At 43.4% G+C, this 26,356-nt stretch overlaps 2 protein-coding genes across 14 annotated transcripts in view; one reads left to right on the forward strand and one right to left on the reverse strand.

Annotated features, from left to right (window-relative positions):
• The window catches only part of GTF2I (general transcription factor IIi), a 114,313-nt gene extending 88,043 nt beyond the window's left edge, over positions 1-26,270 (reverse strand). For 9 of the 13 annotated variants that reach the window (XM_038539064.1, XM_038539058.1, XM_038539063.1 and 6 more), the window contains exon 1: positions 25,889-26,265. The gene's annotated coding sequence lies outside the window, so the exon portion shown is untranslated. Of the gene's footprint in view, positions 1-25,888 lie in introns of all 13 variants that reach the window. The other 4 variants (XM_038539065.1, XM_038539061.1, XM_038539055.1 and 1 more) reach the window with 3 other exon arrangements.
• LOC119876347 (60S ribosomal protein L37) lies at positions 4,286-4,662 on the forward strand. Its single transcript, XM_038539067.1, has one exon. The coding sequence runs from the start codon at positions 4,302-4,304 to the stop codon at positions 4,593-4,595; it is 294 nt and encodes a 97-aa protein (XP_038394995.1). The 5' UTR covers positions 4,286-4,301; the 3' UTR covers positions 4,596-4,662.
• Positions 26,271-26,356: the final 86 nt, after the last annotated feature.

Genomic DNA, 26,356 nt, shown 5'->3' on the forward strand with positions numbered 1-26,356 from the left:
ATACTGTCATTATTTCTGAAAGTTCATAGTATTTCTTAGCTAATCTCGCTTTTCCAGGTGCCTGGGTGGCTCAGTCGCTGAAGTGTCTGCCTTTGGCTCAGGTCATGGGAACTGGGACCTAGCCCTGCTTTAGGATCCCTGCTCAGCTGGTAGTCTGCTTCTCCCTCTCCCTCTGCCTCTGCTTCTGCCTCTGCCTCTGCTCCTCCTTCTGGCTGTGCTCTCTTTCAAATAAATAAATAAAACCTTTTTAAAAAATAAGTAAATAAAAAAACTAATCTCACTTTTCCTTCAATTCTCCAGAAAGAGATAAGGGAGACGTGAAAAGGGAGACATGTTCTCATTTTACAAATTTAATGATGTGTCAAAGGTTACAGCCACATTCCGTGCCAGAACACAACACTGGGACAATTTTCTGCCCACTACAATCTCTACTTCTCACCTTCAACTGCCAGAAATCTGCCATGAGGTCATTCACACTCAATCAGTGTTAAGAAATGGGAGAAAGACACCACACTGACAGCCCTATAGGGATGCCACAGGCGACAACAGGCCCTATTTCATTATCAGAACTTCTCTGGAAGCATCCTAGCATAGCACTCATCAATGGAAAGAATCTTGGAGGTGACCAATCCAATAGGGTTTGATGGGGAAGGACGCGTTTTGTTTGGGGCTTTCTGGCTAAAGAAAAGTATTCATTGCATCACAACAGAAATTCTCTGGACTATTCTTTGCCCATCCAGATAGGTCTGGGTCATTTCTCTAGATCATCTTGAGTCAAGACTATTCAAGGACCACTCTCCCTGCACTCCTCACCTGGTGACTGCTACCCTTCTCCTTCCCAGGAAAGAACTGCCATCACACAGTGGCAGTGACAACGGACACCAGGGACACACACCAGCCCAGGCTGCTGACACAAGCTTATGGCACATGAGTCATGACAGGCACTGGCAGACGAGGCTGGAGGCCGCCAGACCACTAAGCAGCTCTGGGACCTCCTGTGAGTAAAGACACTAAATCAACCACTTCCTTAGAAATTTCATTTCACCTCTGACCTTTTTTTTTTTTTTTAATTTTATTTATTTATTCATGAGAGACAGAGAGAGAGAGAGAGAGGCAGAGACACAGGCAGAGGGAGAAGCAGGCTCCATACAGGGGGCCCGATGTGGGACTAGATCCTGGGTCTCCAGGATCAGGCTGAAGGCGGCGCTAAACCGCTGAGCCACCCAGGCTGCCCTTACCTCTGACCTTTTATGAGCCCCCTCATTTTAAACAGGAATTAGACCAAAAAAAAAAGAATTAAAGATCTATTCACTATACCCATCATGCTTTATTTATTGATCTATTTCAGAGTCACAACAACCCTATGAGGGAGAAAGAATAAGAGTACAAAAGCACAAAAGAAGTATATTCACAGAGCTTAGAAAAAAGAACTTCTGGATTATTTTAAACCGTGTGTGTGTGTGTGTGTCTGTGTGTGTGTGTCACTAGAAATGAACAACAAAAAAATTACCACTGAAAGCAACTAAAATGGGAGTTAGCTCTGTACTCATATTCTTTGGAACAAAAAGGAGAATGAACAAAATGATCATATACTCCATAAGTAAATACAAAAGAAAACAGTGGATCCTTTTGAATCTTTTATATACGGAAAAGGAGAAAAAATTGACCTGAGACAATTTGCTGAGTGAACCCATGTTAGACAAGAGAACGACTTCTGATTTCGGGATTTGTAACAGAAAGTCCTTGCTTCCCACTGTGTATCTCTGATGCTGTCTTGGGAAAGGAGACCTTACAAAGAGCTCAGGTCATCTCTTTATAAGGCAGTCATCCAAGTCAGTCAAGGAACAACCTGGTGGAAATCCCATTAGAGATGTACTATCCAATATGGCAGTGAATAGCCCCATGTAACTATTTTATTTTTTTTATTTTTTTAAAGATTTTATTTATTTATTCATGAGAGACACAGAGAGAAAGAGAGGCAGAGACACAGGCAGAGGAAGAAGCAGACTCCATGCAGGGAACCCGACATGGGACTCGATCCCGGGTCTCCAGGATCACACCCAAAGCTGACAGCAGCGCTAAACCGCTAAGCCACCAGGGCTGCCCTATTTTATTTAAATTTAAACTTTTAGCATTACTTGTCACCTTCCAAGTGTTCCATATCCACATGTAGCTGGTGGTTACTATATTTAAGATCAAAGAACATTTTCTTCATCACAAAAACTATATGGCTATAGAGGTTACACTATGTTGAAGAAGTTCATTTAAACTTATTCATGAAAAAAAAATTTAAAAAAAAATAAACTTATTCATGAGAAGTAATTTTCATGACTCCTTGAGCCAGTGTGGTGGGGGTAGCTGTAACAAGAATTAACCAAGGAAAAAGATCATTCATGGGAACATAAACCAGGATACAAAGGTCCACTATAATGCCATCTGGGCATTCTTCACTGCCAACCTACCAAGGATTGATTTTTTTTTTTTAAGATTTTATTTATTTATTCATGAGAGACACAGAGAGAGGGGCAGAGACACAGGCAGAAGGAGAAGCAGACTCCCTGCAAGGAGCCCGATGCGGGACTTGATCCAGGGACTCCAGGATCACGCCCTGAGTCAATGACAGATGCTCAACGGCTGAGCCACCCAGGCATCCCCCAAGGATTGATTATTGATGTTAAGAGTATCCCACAGGAAAAAAAAAAAAAAAAAAGAGTATCCCACAGGAAAAAAAAAAAAAAAAGAGTATCCCCACAGAACAGAGTAGCAAAGTAGGTTTCCTGAGTAGAACACTCAAGTACAGTTTTATGATATGCTACAGTTAAAATGTATGAGACATCCAAGACACAGATTCTCAAGATAAATTAGTAAAATTCCAAAGAGGATAACCCACTATCAGTGCAGTGAACTTGCCTCAATGATCAACAAGCACTGTGTACTTGTAGCCACATTCCATATTTTAACAGGACAAATTATTATTTATACAGCTACATAACAGCCCATCAAAATGGAGTCATACAATTTCTCTGAACATTTTCATAAATATACCCTTTGCCGTTATTTCCATATTTTAAAATTCTTAATACTGAAATAGATTAGTATAAACACTCGTATTTTATTTTTTTTAAAGATTTTATTTATTTATTCATAGAGATGCAGAGAGAGAGAGGCAGAGACACAGGCAGAGGGAGAAGCAGGCTCCATGCAGGGGGCCCGCCGTGGGACTCGATCCTGGGTCTCCAGGATCACGCCCTGGGCTGCAGGCAGCACTAAACCGGCTGAGCCACCGGGGCTGCCAACACTTGTATTCTAAAAGGTTTATTTATTTGAAAGAGAGAGAGAGAGGGATGCCTGGGTGGCTTAGCGGCTGAGCATCTGCCTTCAACTCAGGGCATGATCCCAGGATCTGGGATTGAGTCCCACATCGGGCTCTCTGCGAGGAACTTGCTTCTCTTCTCCTTCTGCTTATGTCTCTGCCTCTCCTTCTTTGTGTCTCTCTGAATAAATAAGTAAATTTTAAAAAATAGAGAGAGAGGGCAGCCTGGGTGGCTCAGCGATTTAGCGCCGCCTTCAGCCCAGGGCGTGATTCTGGGTCTCCAGGATCCTTGAGTCCCACGTAGGGCTCCCTGCAAGGGGCCTCCTTCTCCCTCTGCCTGTGTCTCTGCCTCTCTCTCTCTCTCTCTCTGTGTCTCTCATGAATAAATAAAATCTTAAAAAGAGAGAGAGCACAAGTGGGGGGAAGGAAACAGGCAGAGGGAGGGAAAGGGTGTCTCAACCAGCACCCCCCTAAGCACAAAGCCTGATGTGGGGCTCCATCCCCTGACTCTGAGATCATGACCTAGGCCAAGATCAAGAGTCTGACACCCAACTGACTGAGCCACCCAGGCTCTCCAATAAGTAGCATGAATATCTTTATAGCTCTTGATACCTAATGCCAAAATTTTTATTGTTCCCATAATTGCTTAAAATATACTAAATTTGGGATGCCTGGGTGGCTCAGCAGTTGAGCATCTGTCTTTATCTCAGGGCATGATCCCAGAGTCCCAGAAGGAGTCCCACATCAGGCTCCCTGCGAGGAGACTGCTTCTCCCTCTACCTCTGTCTCTGCCTCTCTCTATATATATCTCTCATGAATAAATAGTCTTAAAAAAAAAAAAAAAAACATACACACACACTAAATTTGAGGTGCCTGGCTAGCTCCATCAGTACAGCAGCATATGACTCCTGATCTCAGGGTCATGAGTTTAAGCTTCATGTTGAGTGTAGAGATTACTTTTTAAAAGTTCATTTTTGGCGGAAACAAGATGACGAAGGGGACGTCATCGTTCGGAAAGCGTCGCAATAAGACGCACACGTTGTGCCGCCGCTGTGGCTCTAAGGCCTACCACCTTCAGAAGTCCACCTGCGGCAAGTGTGGCTACCCTGCCAAGCGGAAGAGAAAGTATAACTGGAGTGCCAAGGCTAAAAGACGGAATACCACTGGGACCGGTCGAATGAGGCACCTAAAAATTGTATACCGCAGATTCAGGCATGGATTCCGTGAAGGAACGACACCTAAGCCCAAGAGGGCAGCTGTTGCAGCATCCAGTTCATCTTAAGGATTTCAACGATTAGTCAAAATAAACGTTCTGGTTTTAAAAAGTAAAAAAAAAAAAAAAAAAAAAATAAAAGTTCATTTTTGGGGATCCCTGGGTGGCGCAGCGGTTTGGCGCCTGCCTTTGGCCCAGGGCGCGATCCTGGAGATCCGGGATCGAATCCCACGTCGGGCTCCCGGTGCATGGAGCCTGCTTCTCCCTCTGCCTATGTCTTTGCCTCTCTCTCTCTCTGTATGACTATCATAAATAAATAAAAATTAAGAAAAAAAAAAAAAGTTCATTTTTGGGGTAGCCCTGGTGGCACAGCAGTTTAGCGCCACCTGCAGCCCAGGGCGTGATCCTGGAGACCTGGGATGAGTCCCAGGTCAGGATCTCTGCACGGGGCCTGCTTCTCCCTCTGCCTGTGTCTCTGCCTCTCTCTCTTTGTGTCTCTATGAATAAACAAATTTAAAGAAAAATAAAAATAAAAGTTCATTTTTTAAAAATAGTAATAAAATAAAACATACTAAATTCATCGGCCTCAAAAACCATTTTGAAGAGCTAGGACCTAATCTCTATGAATATCTCATTACTACCAAAGTAAATCAATTTCCTTGCTCACTAAAGAAACACTTTTCATAGTTTTGTTATTTGTATTTCTTCTTAGGTGACTCAGATCCTATGCCCATTACTAAGTCGATGTCTGATGGCTTTATATTTAGATAAGTTGTCAATAAATTTCTTTTTTTAAAAAAAAACTAGGCTCCATGCCCAACATGGAGCTTGAAGTCACAACCCCAAGATTGAGAATCACATGCTCGGGATCCCTGGGTGGCGCAGCGGTTGAGCGCCTGCCTTTGGCCCAGGGCGCGATCCTGGAGACCCGGGATCAAATCCCATGTCGGGCTCCCGGTGCATGGAGCCTGCTTCTCCCTCTGCCTGTGTCTCTGCCTCTCTCTCTCTCTGTCTCTCTCTGTGACTATCATAAATAAAATAAAAAAAAAAAAAAAAAAAAAAGAGAATCACATGCTCTACCAAGTGAGCCAGCCAAGTGCCCCGAAATTATCAATAAGTTTCAATTCCAATTCATTCTTTCAATTTTGATTATGAGTCACTCCTTGATTATTCACAGCTTTTGTATATGTCTTAATTCTGTATTTTCAAATGCAGTATTTTTTTTTTGCTTTACCCAAGTTTTCATTTTTTTTTAGTCACATACTTAAGACAAGTCTTTGTTTATTCTTTTTTGCATCTCAATACTTTCCTTCTGCCTGAAGTTAATCCTTTAAAATTTCCTTCCCATGGCAAACTGTTTTTGTTTGCTCAAAGTCCTTATTCTTGTAAGGTATTTTCACTGGAATAGAAATCTAGGTCGACAGCTTCTTTCAGCACAGTGAGGTTACTTCATTATAAACTGGCTTCCACTGCTGCTATTCAAAAGTCATCTGGAGTCTCCTTTGAAGGTAATCCCTCTTTCCCCCGCCCCCTGCTGTTTTTATGATGTTTTCTTTCTTTGGTATTCCATAATTTCACTATGCATCTAGATGTACTTTTTTTATTCAGCATGTCCTTCCCTGGGCTTCCTGACTAAAGATTCCGTTGGGGCAAATTCTCAGCTCTTGTCTCTTCACATATATTGTCTCCATCCTGGTTCTTATTCTCCCACCCTACTGAGATTCAGATGGAATGTTATGTTAGTCCTTAAGACCATATATACCCTCTTCTGTATTTTTCTCATTTGTCCTCTCTTAAGTAAACTATTTCTTCAGACTCACCTTCCATTTCATGAATTCTTTATCTGTGCTTATTCTGTTAAAACCATCGGCTTTTTTTTTATTAATTTTCACTTCTAAAATTCCTATTTGTTGTTATGTAACATTTTATAGTTTCCTACTCTCTAGAGATTTTTAGGCCTAACATATTTATTTAAAAAAAAAAAAAGATTTTAGGGTGCCTGGGTAGCTCAGTCAGTTAAGCATCTGCCTTTGGCTCAGGTCGTGATCCTGGAGTCCCAGATGGAGGCCCATGTCAGGTTCCCTGCTTAGCGGGGAGCTTGCTTCTCTTTCTCCCTCTGCCCTTCACCCTACCTGTGCTCGCTCTCTCTCTCATGCTTTCTCAAATAAATAAAAATATTTTTTTAAAAAATAAAGATTTTATTTATTTATTGGAGGCAGGTAGGGGAAGAGAGAGGGGTAGACGTAAAGGGTGAAACTTAAGTAGACTCCACATTGAGCATGGAGCCCAACATGGGAATTGTTCTCACAACCAACTAAACCACACATGCGCTCAAAGTCTGACCTATTTCTAAAGTATAACAGAGGTAGTTGTTTTACAGTCTCTGGCAACTCAAAAAAGTCTTAGCAGATGTATTTCTGTTGTTTCTTGCTCATATTCATGGTACTTGTTCCCATGTATGCCTGATTATCTTTTATACTGTGCTGCTCACTTTACATTAAAAAATTATTAAAAGAAATTAACTTGGGATGCTTGGGTGGCTCAGCAGTTGAGCATCTATCTGCCTTCAGCTCAGGGTATGATCCCGGAGTCCCAGATGGCATGATCCAGGGGTCCTGGGAATGAGTCCCACATCTGGCTCCCTGCAGGGAACCTGCTTCTCCCTCTGCCTACGTCTCTGTCTTTCTCTCTCCATGTCTCTCATGAATAAATGGAATCTTACAAAAAAATAAAATAAATCAATTTAAATGTGAAGCCTAGGATAAGGTAGGTTCCTCCAGATGTCTGGGAACACTACCTTGCCTGGGTTTACCATAAATCAAGTTCAAGGTTTTAGGCTGCTTGGGCCACCCAGATGTTAACCCAGACCACAAACAGGGATGCAGGCTGGCTTACTTATCAATCACCCTCATCCAATTTGGGGTCTCATCTTACTGGGGGGGGGGGTGGTCTCCTATTTGACCCCTGACTTTTGTGGAGGCTTTGGGCTTCAATTTCTGAGCCTCTCATCCTATGAGGTGGTACAACTGGTAGATACCTTCAGGACAAAAGTGATTTTCACTTCTATTACCTGAGTTCCCACTTCCTTTTTCCTTTTTTTTTTTTTTTTTTTTTTTTAAAGGTTTTACCTATTCATGAGAGACACAGAGAGAAAGAGAGAGAGAGGCAGAGACACAAGCAGAAGAAGCAGGCTCCATGCAGGGAGCCTGACATGGGACTCGATCCCGGGTCTCCAGAATCACACCCTGAGCTGAAGGCAGTGCTAAACCGCTGAGCCACCCAGACTGCCCATATCTTATAATACTCTTTATTCTGAAGAATAATTTATGAATTTGCCAGAACTATATATTTTTTTATTTTATTTTACTTATTCATGAGAGACACAGGCAGAGGGAGAAGCAGGCTCCCTGCAGGGAGCCAGATGTGGGACTCAATCCCAGGACCCCTGGATCATGCCCTGAGCCAAAGGCAGACGCTCAATCACTAAGCCACCCAGGTGCCCAACCAGAACTAAGTATCTTAGATTGTAAGGTTACAAATTCCTATTTCAAACTACCCCAAGAAAGGGATTTTACTGTCTTAATTATTTAGCTTAAAGGTTGCACTGGCTCCACATACAGCTAGATCCAGAAACACAAGACATGTCATTAGAGTTCTCTCTACTCTGATAGTCTTTACTTCTTAAGCAGATGGGTTTCTTCCCTAAGACAGAGATGACGGCCACATGTATCTTTAAGCTTACCACACACCTGTACTGTGATGCCAGAGGCAACAGACTATCCTATCTTCCCACTACCGGGTGCACAAAAGTTCTGGGGGTTTGTGCCATGAACCTGGTCTAATTACAGTGGCTAGGCAAAACAAGATTATCTGGAATTCACTCTGATTTGCAGTGAACTAGAACTACATAGAATAGGAAGGTAGGCAGTTATTCAGAAGGCAAAGCAGGGGCTCGCCTGACCAGCTCAGTTCGTAAAGCATGGACACCTAATCTCAGGGCTCTGAGTTCAAGCCCCAAGCTGGGCATGGAGCCTACTAAAAAGAAAGCAAAGCTGGACACTGCTATCAGGAGAAAAACAGGCCTGGCACACAAAAATTAGCAATCTTAGTCTGCTATATCTTCTTTCCCATTTTTTCAATATCCTCAATTTGCCCATTCTGAATGTTTTCTGACTTCATCCTGTGTTTCCCGGATTTGATTTTCATTCTCCTTTATGAGTTTCAAAGATGACCTTCATTGGACTGTTGCTGTTTCATCCATCTCTCATCTTCATCAGCTACTGTTTAATGGATGCGATGTTTTTTTTGATCTGAAACCAGACTCCAGACATTCTTTACAACCTTCTTGTGTTTCTTGCTGGAGATCCATTTCAAGGATTAGGTTTATTTGTGTTCTTACTGCTCTGATCTGTTCTAACCTCAAAAAAGCCGGTAATTAATTCCATATAAATTTTCATTTGACCATACTTCTCCTTTTAATTTATTGATCCTTGCTGTTAATGCTCAACAGCAAAATAACAAAACATATTTTAGAGCGAGTCAGAGACCTCATGAACATTTTCATGCATGCCATTATCACTCTAAAAACAACAAAAACAACAAAACCCACTGAGGTTCTTAATATTTTTTATTATGATGATCTCTAAAATATTACTGAATTTTCAGTACTTCTGTTTCTAAGTTAAGCTTCGGGTCAGACTGCTAAATGAGGAAGGCACTATATTATAGTGATCCTGTCTTTACATTCTTACCCTATTTCTTTTTGGTATTTATATTGTTAATTTCAATAAGCATCTTCCCATTTCAGTCTTACAACATATAAGATTTTTCCTTAGATCAAAGGAAAAAAAGTAAGATATTTTTAGTGCAACCTCTTTGCTCCATTATGTTTTATAAATGAGAAGCCCAACCCAGAAAGATTAGCTGTCTTGCTAAGGTCATAAAGAGAGTTAATTTTATAACAAGTGACTAGACTCCATATCTCCAAATTCCAACTGACCTCTTTCATGCACAATAATATTCAAAGAAAAGCAGGTTAAATAAAAAGAAACCCAAGGTAAATAATTACACAGTGATTAAAGCTGTAATACTAGGCAATCTTTATGATGCAGTAAATTAACTGCCACCCACTGTAAACAAACTAAAGCAAAAGGATAGTATCCTTTTTGTCCATAAAGCACAGATTACAGTAGACATTGAGGAATACTTTATATATCAATCAGTCACATTCTATGAAGAAAATAAAAGATTTGATTCAAAGAAAAAATATTAATGAGTTACAGGCCAAGTATCTATGTGAACACGTAATTTCTGTCACAGAACGCTGCTGACAGGAAATCAGGAGTCATATCTTCTCTTAACAGCAAAGAACAGCCCACAGAGTTGAGTTTAAACAACAGTTTAACTTAGTAAAATTTTAGTAAAATCCAAAACCCAGGACCCACTGCTCAACCAGGAGGAAAAGGAGTTAAATTGTGAGCAGCACCAGGCCCATTATTTTATTCTATTCTCAAAAACTTTCTTTGCACAATTTTCTACAGACTGCTAAGGTTATCTCCACTATATTTACTTATACTAGGCAATTAAGATCTACCTTGGGCAGCCCGGGTGGCTCAGCGGTTTAGCGCCTGCCTTCTGCCCAGGGCGTGATCCTGGAGACCCGGGATGGAGTCCCACGTCGGGCTCCTTGCATGGAGCCTGCTTCTCTCTCTGCCTGTGTCTCTGCCTCTCTCTCTCTCTCTGTGTGTGTGTGTGTGTGTGTCTCTCATGAATAAATAAATAAATTTTTTTTTTTTTTAGTAAAATCTTTAAAAAAAAAAAAAGATCTACCTTGCACAGTTACTTAGGTAAGGTGAAATAAACTTCAAGACTGCAGAAATCATTAACTTTCCTAACTCAATGTTTTGTACAAGAGCCATAACACCACTAAACCCCAGCCAGATACCTGGATCAATTAAAACCAAGAAAATATTCAAAAGTTCCTAAAACATCTATCACTAGGATATTGTCTATGGAAGACTACACATAGTATTTAGTACAGGTAAAGGTATTCAATTCTGTAATAATTCAACAGGCTTAAGAGGTAAAAATAAACAAAAGAATACTTTTACCAGGACAATCTTTCATCCAAACTTCTTCAGTTACCGACCTCTACTCCCAAAATTCCAGTGAGGGGCACCTGACTAGCTGAGTAGGAGATCATGCAACTCTTAATTTTAGGGTTGTGAGTTCGAGCCCCATGTTGGGTGTACAACCTACTTAAGTTTAAAAAAGAAATACATCTTTTAAAAATGCAGTGTGACTTTCCTGTATTATGAATGGCCTTTCCTGGGCCAGTATTTTAAGATCCCTTTCTTGGTTTTACAGTATTAGTTCCAGTTGTCTCCATTCTATGAGATCTAGTCTCTGGTTATCATTTATGTGTGAGGTAAAACTCAAGTTTACCAACTCATTTTATTAAGAAACCCTAAGTGTCAAGTTTTGACAAAATTAATGACAAAAGGCATCATTATCATCTGAAGTATATAAATAAACAGAAACATCTTCAGTGAGAAGTATAAAATAATTTCAAGTATCACTTAATTCTAAGGAAAATGTAAAACGGCATCTCAGGCTTTTAAATATAAATTATAATTTATAAAATAAATTTTCTCAAAATGATAAATATGAATAGAAACAGAAAAGTTAAAATTCATCATCTAAGATGTTACACATTTTGTCGTAACAGGGTGCCTAAAATAAATGGAAAGAATCAAATAGTTCAATTAGCTGATTTTATCCTAAACAAGATTCAGTCCCATTAAAATTAATTTAGGTCATCACATAATACTATCTTCTGGGGGCACCTGGGTGGCTTAGTGGTTGAGCATCTGCCTTTGGCTCAGGTCATGATCCCCAGGTCCTGGGATCAAGTCCCACATCGGGCTCCCTACAGGGAGCCTGCTTCTCCCTCTGCCTGTGTCTCTGCCTCTCTGTGTCTCTAACGAATAAATAAATAAAATATTTAAAAAATATACTATATTCTGACAATCTTCTAGGCTCCCTAAATCTATCTCTGAAATTGATGGTATTTAAATACCTCCATGTTCTACATGTAATTACAAGTAGTAAAAGCTAAAGAATCTGTTTTTCTTTAGAGGAGAGGAAACATTCATCCCCTAAAACATCAGTTTATGTTTACTATAATCAGTTCAGACTGCAAACACAGAATTCGTAAGGGTCTTAAATTTCTTTCAACATGCTATGTTGTTCTAATTATGTCTACTTAGTAGCTTCTACAGAAGACCTTTTTAAGGTAATTCGCTGGCCCTATTAATTTGTCTTCCGAAGGATACCAAAGAAATGAACTTGATTGGATTTTTAAAAGATTTTATTTATTTATTCCACAGAGAGAGAGAGAGAAAACAAGCAGGGGAGCAGCAGGCAGAGGGAGACGGAGAAGCAGGCTCCTCACAGAGCAGGGAGCCCAATGTGGGGCTCGATCCCAGGACCCTGGGATCATGACCTGAGCTGCAGGTAGCTGCTTAACCAACTGAGCCACCCAGGCATTACCGAAGTGGGGCATCTGCCTGACACATTTTACAAAGCAGAACTTTTTTTCTTTTTAACGGGAGAACAACTCATAACTTGGAAAAACAAGGTAAACTGCTCAAGATTGCAGAATTCTAAAGTAGAATCTAACAGAGATCTGACTGCTCTTAATTCTTTTTTTTTTTTTGCTCTTAATTCTTGATGTTCTCTCAAACCACATCATATACTGTAAAATTTAATCTGATTATTGCTTCCCAAATTCCAGTATCCACAATATTTAAATTCCAGAAAAACACTTAGTATTCAGAGACTTAAATAACAACTGTAACAGGATTTTTAGGTCCATGCGCAACCTTCATTCTAAAAAATAAAAAAACCCACCCTCAAGAAAAAAACAAATTCCTCAATTCTAAGAGATAGTTTCATTATCCCCAAAGTATTGCCACACAAAATGCTAATTAACGAAGTAAAGCATGGCACACACCAAGTGATAGAAGTTAACACTAGTCAGGGGACAAACAGACCTCACATCCCACCCATCAGAATGTACTGAGAACACCGTGATATTCCTGCCTAATTACATTGGACAAACCAAACTTGAAGGACATTCTGTCAAATGACTACCGCGTAATCTTCGAAAAGGTAAAGGGCATAGAATTCAAAGGCTAAGGAACTGTTGTAAAGTGAGGGACAAGACAACTGGGTGAAAATGTGATCCTGGATCAAATACACCCTTTTGTTATAAAGGGACATCTGCCAAAACCTGAATGGGGTTTCTGGGTGAAGGGTATATGGAAAATTTTTGTTTGCTGATCTTGTACCTATTTTGTCAGTTTAAGAGCATCCCAAGTAATTTTTAAACCACTAAGTACATATGTGCTAATAAGCTAATCACCATTTTTCTATTTTTGCCTTATTTCATGGGTGTTTAAGTCCTGCCTCTATTAGCTAAATAAAACTGGGAATGGGCTATTTTTCTCTCTTCTTGTGTTTAAAGGAGGAAGTAACTAGAAATCCCTGAAGGTCAATACGCCCAGACATATTACACTTCAAAGGTTATCAAACTTCTCTACAGACTACACATCAAAGGTAAACTGGGGGTTTTTTAATTTGGACAGTATTTACCATTGACTGTGTGTCTATTCACTAAGGGTGGCAGGGGAGATGCGCTCACCCCAGCACCAACACAGCACCTGGCACACATTAAGCACTCTCGACACTTGTGCTGAATTCAACAATGAATCCTAGGTTCCTGGCTGATGTTTCCCCCCCAAAACTAGAACTTAGTCACAATGAAGGCTGTCAAATAGCAGATCTCTAGCTAGAACGCCTATGTCAGAAAAGTGTATTCAATAATTTGATCCCAGGTAAGTTCGCATAATTTTCAACCTTGTAGCTATCTTGTTTATAAACAGTTCAGTGAAATTATGAGTTTATCATTACCTATACTTTGAACATTAATATCAGAACTGGAAATTAGTATAATGTGATAATTAAGAGCATGGTCTCTGAGTCTCACTGCTTAGGTTGATGGCGCCTGCCTACTTTGGGACACTGGATTGCTGTGAAGATTAAAAGTATCCTAATGTAAGCAGTGCTTAGAACAGTAAATGCTTTTATAAAAAGCACTCAAAAAATGTTACTAGTTACTGGTATTCTTGCCCAATTCTCTTTAAGGTATCCTAAATTTCCACACATCCTCCAACAGTTTGCTACATTGTTTAAGATTTTATTTTTGGGATCCCTGGGTGGCGCAGCGGTTTGGCGCCTGCCTTTGGCCCAGGGCACGATCCTGGAGACCCGGGATCGAATCCCACGTCGGGCTCCCGGTGCACGGAACCTGCTTCTCCCTCTGCCTGTGTCTCTGCCTCTCTCTCTGTGTGTGTGACTGTCATAAATAAATAAAAAATTAAAAAAAAAAGATTTTATTTTTAAAAGTAATCTCTACACCCAACATGGGGCTCGATTTACAACCAGAGATCAAGAGTCCCAAGCTCCAAGGACTAAGCCAGCCAGGCATTCTGAGCTTGCTACTTTTTAAATGAACAACTTGCAAACACAGGACTGGCTTAATATTAGTCCTAACGGATCAAATCTGTCCCTGTCGGGCAGCCCCAGCGGCCCAGCGGTTTAGCGCCGCCTGCAGCCCGGGGTGTGATCCTGGAGACCGGGGATCGAGTCCCATATCGGGTTCCCTGCATGATAGAGCCTGCTTCTCTCTCTGCCTGTGTCTCTGCCCCTCTCTCTCTCTCTCTCTCTGTGTCTCTATGAATAAATAAATAAAATCTTAAAAAAAAAAAAAAAAGCTGTCCCTGTCACATCCTCAAGAGCCTTCTTTTACAAAAAAGCCCTTTCAACGCACTGTGCTCCTCCACGTGCTCATCCCTAAACTAAGCATCCCCAGTATGTCCTGTGCTTTCCCTGTAACATCCTTTGTTACAGGGATTAGTAAATTACACTTTACTACACCATCCTCAAAATGTTCAAGTTTGTCCCAAACTTGGAATTTGGGAATTGGACATAATATCTCAGATAAGATCAGTTCACCAGACACTACACTTGGACCTGTAACTCCCAGAATTTAATTATTACTTGCCTATTATCACAGACAGATATTTTAATTCACGTTTGTAAGAGCCAATCTCCACAGGATTAATTTTCCAAAGGGAAGAAAATTAGGTTAGTGCTTCATTCAGTGGTTTCCATTTCACAAACACTTCATAATAGAATATAAAGTATCACTAAAGTATCACAATTTATATTAGTATAGTAACATATATCTAACACATATAACTTCATCAGACAAAGCCAAAGAGCCCATTTTAGTTCACTTAACTTTCATTAATCTTTTTTTTTTTTTTTTAATTTTTTTTTTTTATTTATTTATGATAGTCACACAGAGAGAGAGAGAGAGAGAGAGAGAGGCAGAAACACAGGCAGAGGGAGAAGCAGGCTCCATGCACCGGGAGCCCGACGTGGGATTCGATCCCGGGTCTCCAGGATCGCGCCCTGGGCCAAAGGCAGGCGCCGAACCGCTGCGCCACCCAGAGATCCCAACTTTCATTAATCTTTAGAAATTATATCTAATGGCAAATACTTAGAAATAAAATTAGAAGTCTGGGGATCCCTAGGTGGCTCAGGGGTTTAGTGCCTGCCTTCGGCCCAGAGCGTGATCCTGGAGTCCCGGGATTGAGTCCCATGTCAGGCTCTCATGAATAAATAAATAAAATCTTAAAAAAATAAAAATTAAATTAAAATTAAAAAAAAGAAATAAAATTAGAAATCCCTAAAATGAACCTTTGCTCAAGAAGGTCTGCCCAATTGATGGATCTTAAGTTCAGTCCTGAGCCTCACATGTAGCCAAAACAAATGTCCTTGAAAAACAAACGAAAAACAAAACAAAACGAAACCCTTATCAGCTATTCAGGAAGATTGGCAACTTTACTTGGCACTACAGTTTAAAAGAAAATGCAAATGTATAAATTATCCTTTTAAATTGATAGTCAAAAAAATTTTTTTTTCATTTTTTAAATAAATAAATTGATAGTCCAGGGATGCCTGGGTGGCTCAGTGGCTGAGTGTTGTCGGCCTTTGGCACAGGGCATGATCCAGGGTCCAGGATGGAGTGCCACATCGGGCTCCCTGCAAGGAGCCTACTTCTCCCTCTGCCTGTGTCTCGGCCTCTCTCTCTGTGTCTCTCATGAATAAACAAATAAAAGCTTTAAAATAAATAAATAAATAGATAGTTCAGATCTTTAAAAAGCAGCAGCTTGCTCTGCCAATACACCAAGAAAGTATCCCTTTGACCTTATTACAAATTTAAAAATTATTTAGTACTGGAAAAGCTGGATTACTTGTTCTTTTTCTAATTTTGTATGAATTAGGAGAAGAAATGGAAATCAAGTAACTATGATCTACAAAGTCCCATCTTTATTTTTTCTTAATGCACTGTTCATAGATGGCAGGCAACAGAGCAAAGCTACCATGAATGCCAATTCTGCAATCAGACCAAAGTTCTGAATTCAAATTCTATCTCAAGTATTAGATAAGACTGACCTTGGAAATCTCAAACCCGAAACTTACTATTCTGGAAAATGACAATAATATGCATACTTAGCTCACAAAGTTATCAAAATCTAAGTTAAGTCCCTGCCAGTGTTTCACATAAACATTCAGTAAATTAACCATTTAAAATTTCATTAAAATACTTTTTTTTTTTTAGATTTTATTTGAGGGATGCCTGGGTGGCTCAGCAGTTGAGCACCTGCCTTCAGCCCAGGGCATGATCCTGGAGTCCCAGGATCAAGTCCCGCATCTGGCTCCCTGCATGGAGCCTGCTTCTCCCTCTGCCTGTGTCTCTGCTTCTCTCTGTGTCTCTCATGAATAAACAGCCTGCGTCTCCCTCTGCCTGTGTCTCTGCCTCTCTCTGTGTCTCATGAATAAATAAATAAAATCTCGGGATACCTGGGTGGCTCCGCGGTTGAGCGTCTGCCTTTGGCTTAGGATATGATCCCAGATTTCCAGGTTGTAGTCCCATATCAGGCCCCCCACAGGGAACCTGCTTCTCCCTCTGCCTGTGTCTCTGCCTCTCTCTGTGTGTGTCTCTATGAATAAATAAAATCTTAAAAAAAAAAAATTAAATTTAGCTTCTACATAATTAAAAAAAAAAATGGTGAAAATAGGGCATCTGGCCAGCACATGACTCTTGATCTCCAGGTCATGAGTTTGAGACCCACGTTGAGCATGGGGCCTACTTAAAAAATTTTTTTTATAATTTAAAAATGGCTAAAAGGATTACTAATATTATTTTTTGTCATATCTTTATTGTAAATATCATGTAGCTGTTATAGTAATTAACAATATACTAAAAATAAGTAAACAATATAAATGAAAAATGGTCAAGTTCTGTGGCATGTATTTTTTTTTTAAGATTTTATTGATCTATTCATGAGAGACAGAGAGACAGAGAGAGACAGAGACACAGGCAGAGGAAGAAGCAGGCTCCATGCGGGAAGCCCGACAATCCTGAGTCTCCAGGATCACGCCCTGGGCTGAAGGCGGCGCTAAACCGCTAAGCCACTGGGGGCTGCCCTGTGGCATGTATATTTTATCACAACATTTTTTTTTTTTTTTAACCCTATGAGGAACCACTTGAAAAAAAGAGGTGTTCGTGGTGGAAATGGCAGACACTAATTTACCTTTTTTTTTTTTTTTAAGATTTATTTATCTATTCATGAGAGACACAGAAAGAGGCAGAGGCAGAGAGGCAGAGGGAGAAGCAGGCTCCCGGAAGGGAGCCTGATGTCAGGGAGCCCGGATGGGGGACTCCAAGCCAGGTCCCAGGATCACACCCTAAGCCGAAGGCAGACAGACATTCAACCGCGGAGCCACCCAGGTGTCCCCACAAATCTATTCTTTACAAAGGGGACAAATGCATTTTATATGGGTTTTCTACACACTATTGGGAGATTTATTCAGATCCATCCAAATTCTTCTCCAAAAAAAGCATTAAAAAGAAAAACAATGACCCAGCGATTCCACTCAAGTATATACACAAAAGATCTGAAAATAGGCTTCAAAATACACTGGTGAACCAATGTCCATAGCTGCATATCCATAATAGCCAAAAGGCAGAAAGCATCTGAATGTCCATCAACAGATGAAAGTACAAATAAAATGTGGTAATTATATAATGGAACATTATTCAGCCATAAAGAGAAATGAAGTTTTGACACAGCCACAACATAGAGCCTTGAAATCAAAATGCTAAGTGAAATAAACCAGACGTGAAATGACAAGCACTGTATGATTCCATTTAAAAGAGATATCTAAAATAGGCAAGGGGCACCTGGCTGGCTGAGTCAGTAAAGTGACCCTCACCTTGGGCTGGTGAGTTCAAGCCCCACGTTGGGCAATGAGCCTACTTAAAAATGATAGATAGATGGATAAACAGAATAAAACAGGCAAATTCATAAAGGCATAGAGTGTATTAGAGTTACCAGAGACTGGGGGAAAAGAGAAATGATGAGTTATTGCTTACTGGGTACAGAGTTTCTATTTGGGGTGATAAGAAAGATTTTAGAAATGGTGATGACTATACAACATTTTGAATGTACTTAATGCCATTAAATTTTTAAAAAATGCTTAAAAAGAAAAGCCTAAAAATGTTTAAAGTGACAAGTGCCTGGGTGGCTCAGCTCAGTTGGTTAAGCATCTGCCTTCAGCTTAGGTAATGATCCCAGGGGTCCCAAGATCAAGCCCAGGATCCAGCAGGGAGTCTGCTTCTCCCTCTCCTTCTGCCCCTTACCCTTCCTTGTGAGCACATGCGTTCTCTCTCTCTCTCTCTCTCTCTCTCTCACACACACATACACACACACAAATAAATAAATAAATAAATAAAATCTTAAAAAAAAAAAGGTTAAAGTGGCAGAAAGAACAAACGAACGAACGAACAGGAGGGAGAAGTGAAGCTAACGGATCTCCTGATAACTGTTCAGCCAATTTTCACACTCATTCCAGAACCCAGGTCAATTTCTACTTCCTCACTTATCGCGTGGGCATAATACATGCTTGCCATCCTTCTTTGTCAAAATATCGATGAAATAATGTAACTGAAGTGTTTGGTGGCTGGCCACAATAAGATAGCCAAGCTTTTCTTACCTCCTTTAATTGCCCTGTAAAAGCCAGGAAATTATGACTATCTTTCAACTCCTTTACTAGTTTCTATCTCAAACACATCAACACCACCAGTAGAGAAAGAGGTCACTATTTCAAAACCTGTGAGGGGTGAAGAGAGAAAATAGGTGCAGTGAATCTATGTGTTGAGTAAGCAGTTCCAGAAGGCTATTTTTCCTTCTTTCTTTCTTTTTTTTTTTTTTAAAGATTTTATTTATTTATGAGAGACACACAGAGAGAGGCAGAGACACAGGCAGAGGGAGAAGCAGGCTCCATACAGGAAGCCCGACATGGGACGCGATCCCAGGACTCCAGGATCACACCCTGGGCGGAAGGCAGGCTCTAAACCGCTTGAGCCACCCAGGAATCCCCAGAAATTTTCAATTATAAATCCACTATTCAGAGGTAGACATGTTTCATCTCCATTACACAAATTTACAGATTTTTTTAAACTTTTTTTTTAAGACCTTATTTATTTATTCATGAGAGACACACAGAGAGGCAGAGACACAGGCAGAGGGAGAAGCAGGCTCCATGCAGGGAGCCCGATGCGTGACTTGATCCCAGGGCCTTGGGATTAGGACCCGAGCGGAAGACAGACGTTTAACCACTGAGCCACCCAGGCGTCCCTGCAAATTTATAGATTCTAGGCTCGTTTGAAGCAGATACCCTAAATAAAACCAAACTCTTCACTATTCTATTTGTAGAATTATACTATAATGTAATCCGATACAAGAACTTTTTTTTTTAAGATTTTATTTATTTATTGAGACAGAGAGAAAGAGAGGCAGAGACACAGGCACAGGTAGAAGCAGGCATCATACAGAGAGCCTGACGAGGGACTCGATCCAGGGTCTCCAGGATCACGCCCCAGGCTGCAGGCGGCGCTAAACCGCTGCGCCATAAACCGCTGCGCCACCGGGGCTGCCCCCTATACAAGCACTTTAAGGGCGGGAGGGGGGACGACACACCTTATTTCCTTTGCCCTTCTACAAGAAACAATTTCAACAGTCACAAGGGAAAAAAATCCCAAGGAGTCCTTGACTTTCCAGAGTTTATACTCTTCAGTTCGGGGAGATTAACCTTGTAGCCAGTATTACTGGGACATTTTTATTTCCTTAGAAAATTCAATTTTTCAAAAGTATCCAACACAGTGTTTTTATGGCTAATATTTATTGAATGCTCATTGTTTGCTAGATACCATCCCAAGCACTTTCACTCATTCAACCTTCACAACAACCTACAAGAGAAACAGGTTCTCTCATCATCATTCCTATTTTTTAAAATAGGGAAAATGAGGCACAAAGAGGTGAAGTGAATTACTCAAGGTAACAACCAGAACTAACACAAGCCAGGATTCTGAATCCAGGCAGTCTGATTTCAGAACCTGTGTTTGTTAGTGCCACACTAAGCCATATTTGTCTCTCGCAATTATAAATTCATTTTGCCTCTTACGTTACGTTTTAAATAAACTAATTTTTGGGATGCCTGGGTGGCTCAGCAGTTGAGTATCTGCTCAGGGCATGATCTCAGGGTCCCAGGATCACCCAGGATCAAGGCTGCATGGGGCTCCCCTCAGGGAGCCTACTCCCCTCTGCCTATGTCTCAGCCTCTCTGTGTCTCATGAATAAATAAAATCTTTTTTTAAAAATAAACTAATTCGGGATCCCTGGGTGGCGCAGCAGTTTAGCTCCTGCCTTTGGCCCAGGGCGCGATTCTGGAGACCCGGGATCGAATCCCACGTCGGGCTCCCGGTGCATGGAGCCTGCTTCTCCCTCTGCCTATGTCTCTGCCTCTCTCTCTCTCTCTGTGACTATCATAAATAAATAAAAATTTTTAAAAATTAAAAAAAAAAATAAACTAATTCTTTAAAAATCTTCTATTGTGGGACGCCTGGGTGGCTCAGCAGTTGAGCACCTGCCTTCCGCCCAGGGCGTGATCCTGCAGTCCCAGGATCGATTCCCACATCGGGCTCCTTGCGTGGAGCCTGCTTCTCCCTCTGCCTGTGTCTTTGCCTCTCTGTATGTGTGTGTGTGTCTCATGAAAAAATAAATAAAATCTTAAAAAAAAAAAATCTTCTATCGTTTTCTTAGGGTTTTAAGATTTTATTTGAGAGAGCACAAACTGGGGGGAGGGGGAGCAGAGGGGATGGGGGAGAGAGAATCTGCAAGCTGACTCCATGCTGAGCCCCAAGTGGGCTTCATCTCCAGGACCCTGACCTGAGCCAGAACCAAGAGACAGATGCTCAACGAACTGGGCCACCCTCATGCCCCCCAAAGTCCTCTATAGTTTGCAATCAAGTTATCACCAAGGAACAATGAGTCAATTCTCCCATCAATTCTGAAAATCCCTGGTTATCTTGAACTTTCTCTTACTTTCCTGCTAGGCCAAAGTGGAAAAAGCAGAGGAATAAGTGCCAGAAAGAAAACAAAAACAAGCCAGGGTAGGATGACAAGGACTGCAGAAACAATGAGAAAAAAAGAAAACAAAAACAGGAAAACTGCAGTGGTGAGAGTTTGAACAAAGCACAGGCAAGAGAGAAGAGAATGGTAAGGGACAAAAGAATGGAAAATGAGTATCAAGATATTACCTTCAGGGCTTGCAGTGATTTATCCACATCATTTTTCCACTGCACATACATCCTTTAAATACTAATTCTCAATTCTATTCCCCAGGCAGAGGGTCTCAGACAACACTCTCACCAACTGAACGTTCTGCATGTTGCTATGTTGCTATTTTAACTGCCCTCATTACAAGGAATCTCAACTCCGCAATTATAACCAATGGATCAACTGCATTTCTAACTTTCACTTAGCAACAATGAATAAGCTTCACTCAAATGAATGTATACAATTTGAAGAAAATACTACCAGTGATCATTAGTAGATACTGATAAAATTTTTGGCAATTACCTTTTAGGTTAATTGCCTCTAACATATTTCTACAAAGTGAAATAAATACTGTTCTCAGAGTCTTCTCAACTCTTGGAGAAAGTTTTTTCCCTTAGACATACATAAAAATCACTTGATCAGCATCTGTTTAAGCCAGTGGTCAAAACAATCTCATGAATTACACCACAGCAGTTATGAAGTGAATTGAAATATTTTTTTAAAACTCATGTTTTATTTTTTATTTATTTTTATTTTTTTTATTCATTTGAAAGAGAGAGAGCAAGGGGAAGGGCAGAGGGAGAGGGAGAAGCAGACCCCCCCCACTGAGCAGGGAGCCCCATGTAAGGTTCAATCTCAAAATGCTGTGATCAAGACCTGAGTCAAAGGCAGGCATTTAACCAACAATGCCACCCAGAAGCCCCCCAAAATCTCATCTTTTTTAAGATTTTTTTTTTTTTAATTCATGAGATACACACACACAGAGAGAGAGAGAGAGAGAGAGAGAAGCAGAGACACGGGCAGAGGGAGAAGCAGGCTCCATACAGGGAGCCTGACATGGGACTCGATCCCGGGTCTCCAGGATCAGGCCCTGGGCTAAAGGCGGCGCTAAAGCACTGAGCCACCCGGGCTGCCCATCATCTTTTTATTTTTTAAGATTTTATTTTATTCATGAGAGAGGCAAACACATAGGCAGAAGGAGAAGCAAGCTCCCTGCAGGGAGCCCAATGTGGGGCTCATTTCCAGGACCCTGGGATCACAACCTTAACCAAAGGCAGACGCTCAACCACTGAGCTACCCAGGTGCCCCAAAAACTCAAGTTTTTTTTTTTTTTTTTTTAAAGAATTTATTTATTTATTCATGAGAGACATACAGAGAGAGAGGAGAGGCAGAGAAACAGGCAAAGTGAGAACAGGCTCCATGCAGGAAGCCTGACGTGGGACTCGATACCAAGTCTCCAGGATCAGGCCCTGGGTCCGAAGGCAGCGCTAAACTGCTGAGCCACCGGGGCTGCCCAAAACTCAAGTTTTCAACAAAGAAAGAAACCCTGGCAGAACTGAATCAGGTGGAATGCAATGAATAAGCTAGCTACCAATACTAACGGGAAGGTTAAGTGTTGAGTAATTTCTGTGTCTTATTCACAGCTCCTTTCATGACAATCTGGAGAAGGGCACTTGTCTTTCATATTTTGTTTTGGAACACACAATCCATCTATGGATAATCAAAAATGACAGAACATAATGGTAAACCAACCCCATTCCTCCTACCTAATTTGAGTTACTTTCTCCAGGAGAAAATCTATTATAATAAATAAGAAACCTATCTCAAGACTTGTACCCCAAGAAAAAGAACCTCAGAAACCTACATTTTAAGGGTAGTCTTTGTAACCATTCTTATTCTTATTCTTTTTTTTTTTTTTTTTTTTTTTAGTTTATTTATTCGTGAGAGACACAGGGAGAGAGAGAAAGGCAGAGATCTAGGCAGAGGGAGAAGCAGGCTCCATGCAGGAAGCCTGCCTGGGGGACTGGGGACTGGATCCCGGGACTCCAGGATCATGCCCTGGGCCAAAAGCAGATGCTTAATTGCTGAGCCACTCAGGTGTCCCTGTAGCCGTTCTTAAAAGTAAACCAAATCAAAGGCTCCTGGCTGCTCATTCGGTGCAGCATGCAACTTCTGATCTCAGGGTCCTGAGTTCAGGCCCGGAGTCTACTTTAAAAAAAAAGAAAAAGAAAAAGAAAAAGAAAAAAAGTAAACCAAATCACTGGAAGTGCCTGGGGCTTGGAAGGAGTGAGGGGGTGGAATCTGGGCCTTCAAGTGACCACCAGCTCCCTCATTTCAGCATCAAGCTGAGGCCCTATCAGCACTCCGGGTTCCCAGACAAGACTGGTGGGGATGAGATGCCTCAGTCATCTCTAGGAGGAGATTGCCATAATGCCAGTGCCATAAATGAATTAAAAAATGATTGAGACTGAAAAAAAAAAAAAAAAAAAGGCAAGATTAGGTTTCTAATTTTATCCTGTACTTAAATCCGTGGCTCTTTTAAAACCTGAGACTTCTTAAACTTTTAATTTCGTAATCATGGCTAACAAAAATTTTTAACTCTCAATCAGCTTTCCACACAATCTACGATAAGCAGTCCGAATTATTTTTGGTTAAGTTCAGGTTTTAAAGTAACGAAAAGCTTTAAAGAAAATCTAGAATAAATTCCCTACACTCACAGCTTAATTTTGCACCGCGCTGAATGGCTCTCCGAGAGCAGAGCCATCCTCCGAGCGGCGGAACAACAGCCCGCTCCAACTAGTTAGAAATGCAAATAATGGGGCCCCACCCCAGACCTGCCGAATCCGAAGTCTGGGGTTCTGGGGTGGGGCGGGGCGACGGTGTCTGAACAAGCCCTCCGGGGGTTGCTGACGCTCCGGAGTCTGAGAGCCACAGGCTGAGGGGTTAAGAGTCGGACTGCCCAGGCTCCAACCTTGCAGTCAAGGTTGACTTGCTGAGTAATCAAGAATACACTACTCAGCTTCTCTAGACTTGTTCCTCGTCTACACAAGGGAATTGCGGGGTTGTTTTCAAGACTGAATAAGAAAACACGTTAGTGCTGAAGAGGGATGCCCGGCGCTTAGGAAACATCCAAATGTTAGGCTCGGTGCAAGGCCCTTCGCGGGTCTGTCCGCCGGGAGGGGAGACAAAGGCGGAAAAAGCTTAACCCCTGCCCCTCCTGCCCACGGACGGGGCGGACAAGAGTGCACCGACGCACAACACTCCCCTCAGGGAAACCCAGACCCGCTCCTGGAAGGGCCGCACCAGCTGATTCGGACGCCGCGGGGCCGCTGGGCTCGTCCGCCCCGCGCTCAGGACCCGGTTCCGGAGCCCCGGGGTCAAGTCCCGGGATGGAGTCCAGCACCCGCTCCCCCAAGGAGGCCTGCTTCTCCCTCTGCCTCTCTCCGCGTCTCGTGGGTAAATAAAATCTTTAAGAGAAAGAAAAAAGAAACGACCAATTCCCACCAAACAATGCAAGAGACGGCCTTCAGCGACGGCACGGGAGCAAGACCAGAGTTCCAAAGCCCGAACATAAGAAAAAGTCAAGGTCCCAAGGAGGAGGCAAGAGCACCGCGCCCGGCAGCCCGGCTCTGCGGCTGAACGACTGACGAGACAGAGACAGCGACGGGGCAGGAGGGAGGAGGTGTCTGTCCTCCCCGGCCGCGGGCCTGGGGCGCGGGCGCGGGCGCGGGCTCAGCCTCCTCCCCGCACTCCGGGGCACCCTCATTTGCAAACTAACTTCCCCTTCTGCTTCCGGAACGCCCCAGAGACGGCTCTGCTGCCCTCCGGCCCCTCAAGCCGCAGAGAAGGGGGAAGCGTGCCCGGAGCCCCGCAGCCGCAGGAGTGGGCCTGCTCCAACCCAACTCGACGCCGGAACGCTCTCGGCCGCCGGCTACCGCAACGCCACATTGGACAGGGGAAGAAGAAGAAGAAGAAGGGAAAAAAGAACTTCCTTTATTCAAAGGCAAAACTTGGAGAAAGTGGAGGCAGCACAGGGAGGGGGGAAAGGACAGTTTTTCCCCTTCGTCCCTCCGCGAAACCCCGTCCGGGCGCCTGCGGGATCCAGACGGCTTTCCGTGGCCCGAAGGCCGAGGTTTTCCTTCCGGTCATTGTGTTTATTTCCCCCAAAGAACAGGCCCCGCGGGGCCGGCGCGCCGGCCGGGCCGGGACAAAGCCCACTCCGGGCTCCACCTGGGCGCGGGCAGGGGCGGGGAGGGGCGGGGGCGGGGCGGGGCGGGGCGGGGCGGGGCGGGCGGCGCTCCGGGGCCCGCCGGCCCCGGGCCGCAGTTACCAGGCAGCGCGGCGGCGCCGCCCCCGCCGCCCGCCGGCCAATCGCGCGCGTCTGCTGCCCGGGCGCACGAGCCCCGGAGACACCAGGCCGAGCGCGACCCCACGGCTCGGGCCTGGCACCGCGCGCGCACCCGCACCGCCCGAGCCGGCCAATCAGCGGCCGGGCATGCGCAGCCCGCAGGCTCGCTCGCGCGCGGGACTCACGCGTGAGCCCCCCCACGCAGCGCCGGCGCGCGCGCCCCTCCCCCCGCGCTCCCAGGCGCGCGCGTGCAACTGTCGTCCCCCGCGACCGCGTCTCCTCCCGCCCCACCCCCAACACGGCGGCCCGGGTACCCCGGCCCCAGTCCGCGCGGGCCCCGGGGGGGCGCGTCTCAAAGAAGGGCCCCGCTCGCGATGGCAACCGGGGCGGGGGGCGCGGGGGAGGCGACGGGGACTCACCCGAGTGCAGCCGCCTCCAGGCAGCGCCGGGGCTGGGGGAGCCGAAAGGAAGCGCGTGTGGGCCGAGCAAGAGCTGCGGCCGCGGCGGAGCAGCTCCGGGCTGGGGCGAGCGGGCGAGCGGGCAGGAGGTGAGAGGGCGAGGGGCCCGGGCGTCTTGGCCGAGCTCCTGTCACCGCCGCATGGCCGCCCCGGCAGGGCCTGGGTCAGCGCCTAGATCCGATCACGGGGGACCGAGGGAGAGGCCGGGATCACCGCGGCAGGCGGGCGGCCTCAGCTAGAGAGCGCGTGCGGGGAAGCGGGGGGGCGATCGGTGGCCCCTTTTCTCTGCTCTCCGAGCTTCTCTCTCACCCTCCTCCTCCTCCTCTTTTTTTTTTTTTTTTTTGTTCCTCGAAGGCGCGCTGCGCGTGCGCACCCGCAGCGCCGCCCAGCGGGAGTTGTAGTTTTGTGGTTCGTCCCCACCAACGCGAC

The sequence above is a fragment of the Canis lupus genome, chromosome 6 (genome assembly GCF_011100685.1).
Source record: "Canis lupus familiaris isolate Mischka breed German Shepherd chromosome 6, alternate assembly UU_Cfam_GSD_1.0, whole genome shotgun sequence".
Taxonomy (NCBI): domain Eukaryota; kingdom Metazoa; phylum Chordata; class Mammalia; order Carnivora; family Canidae; genus Canis; species Canis lupus.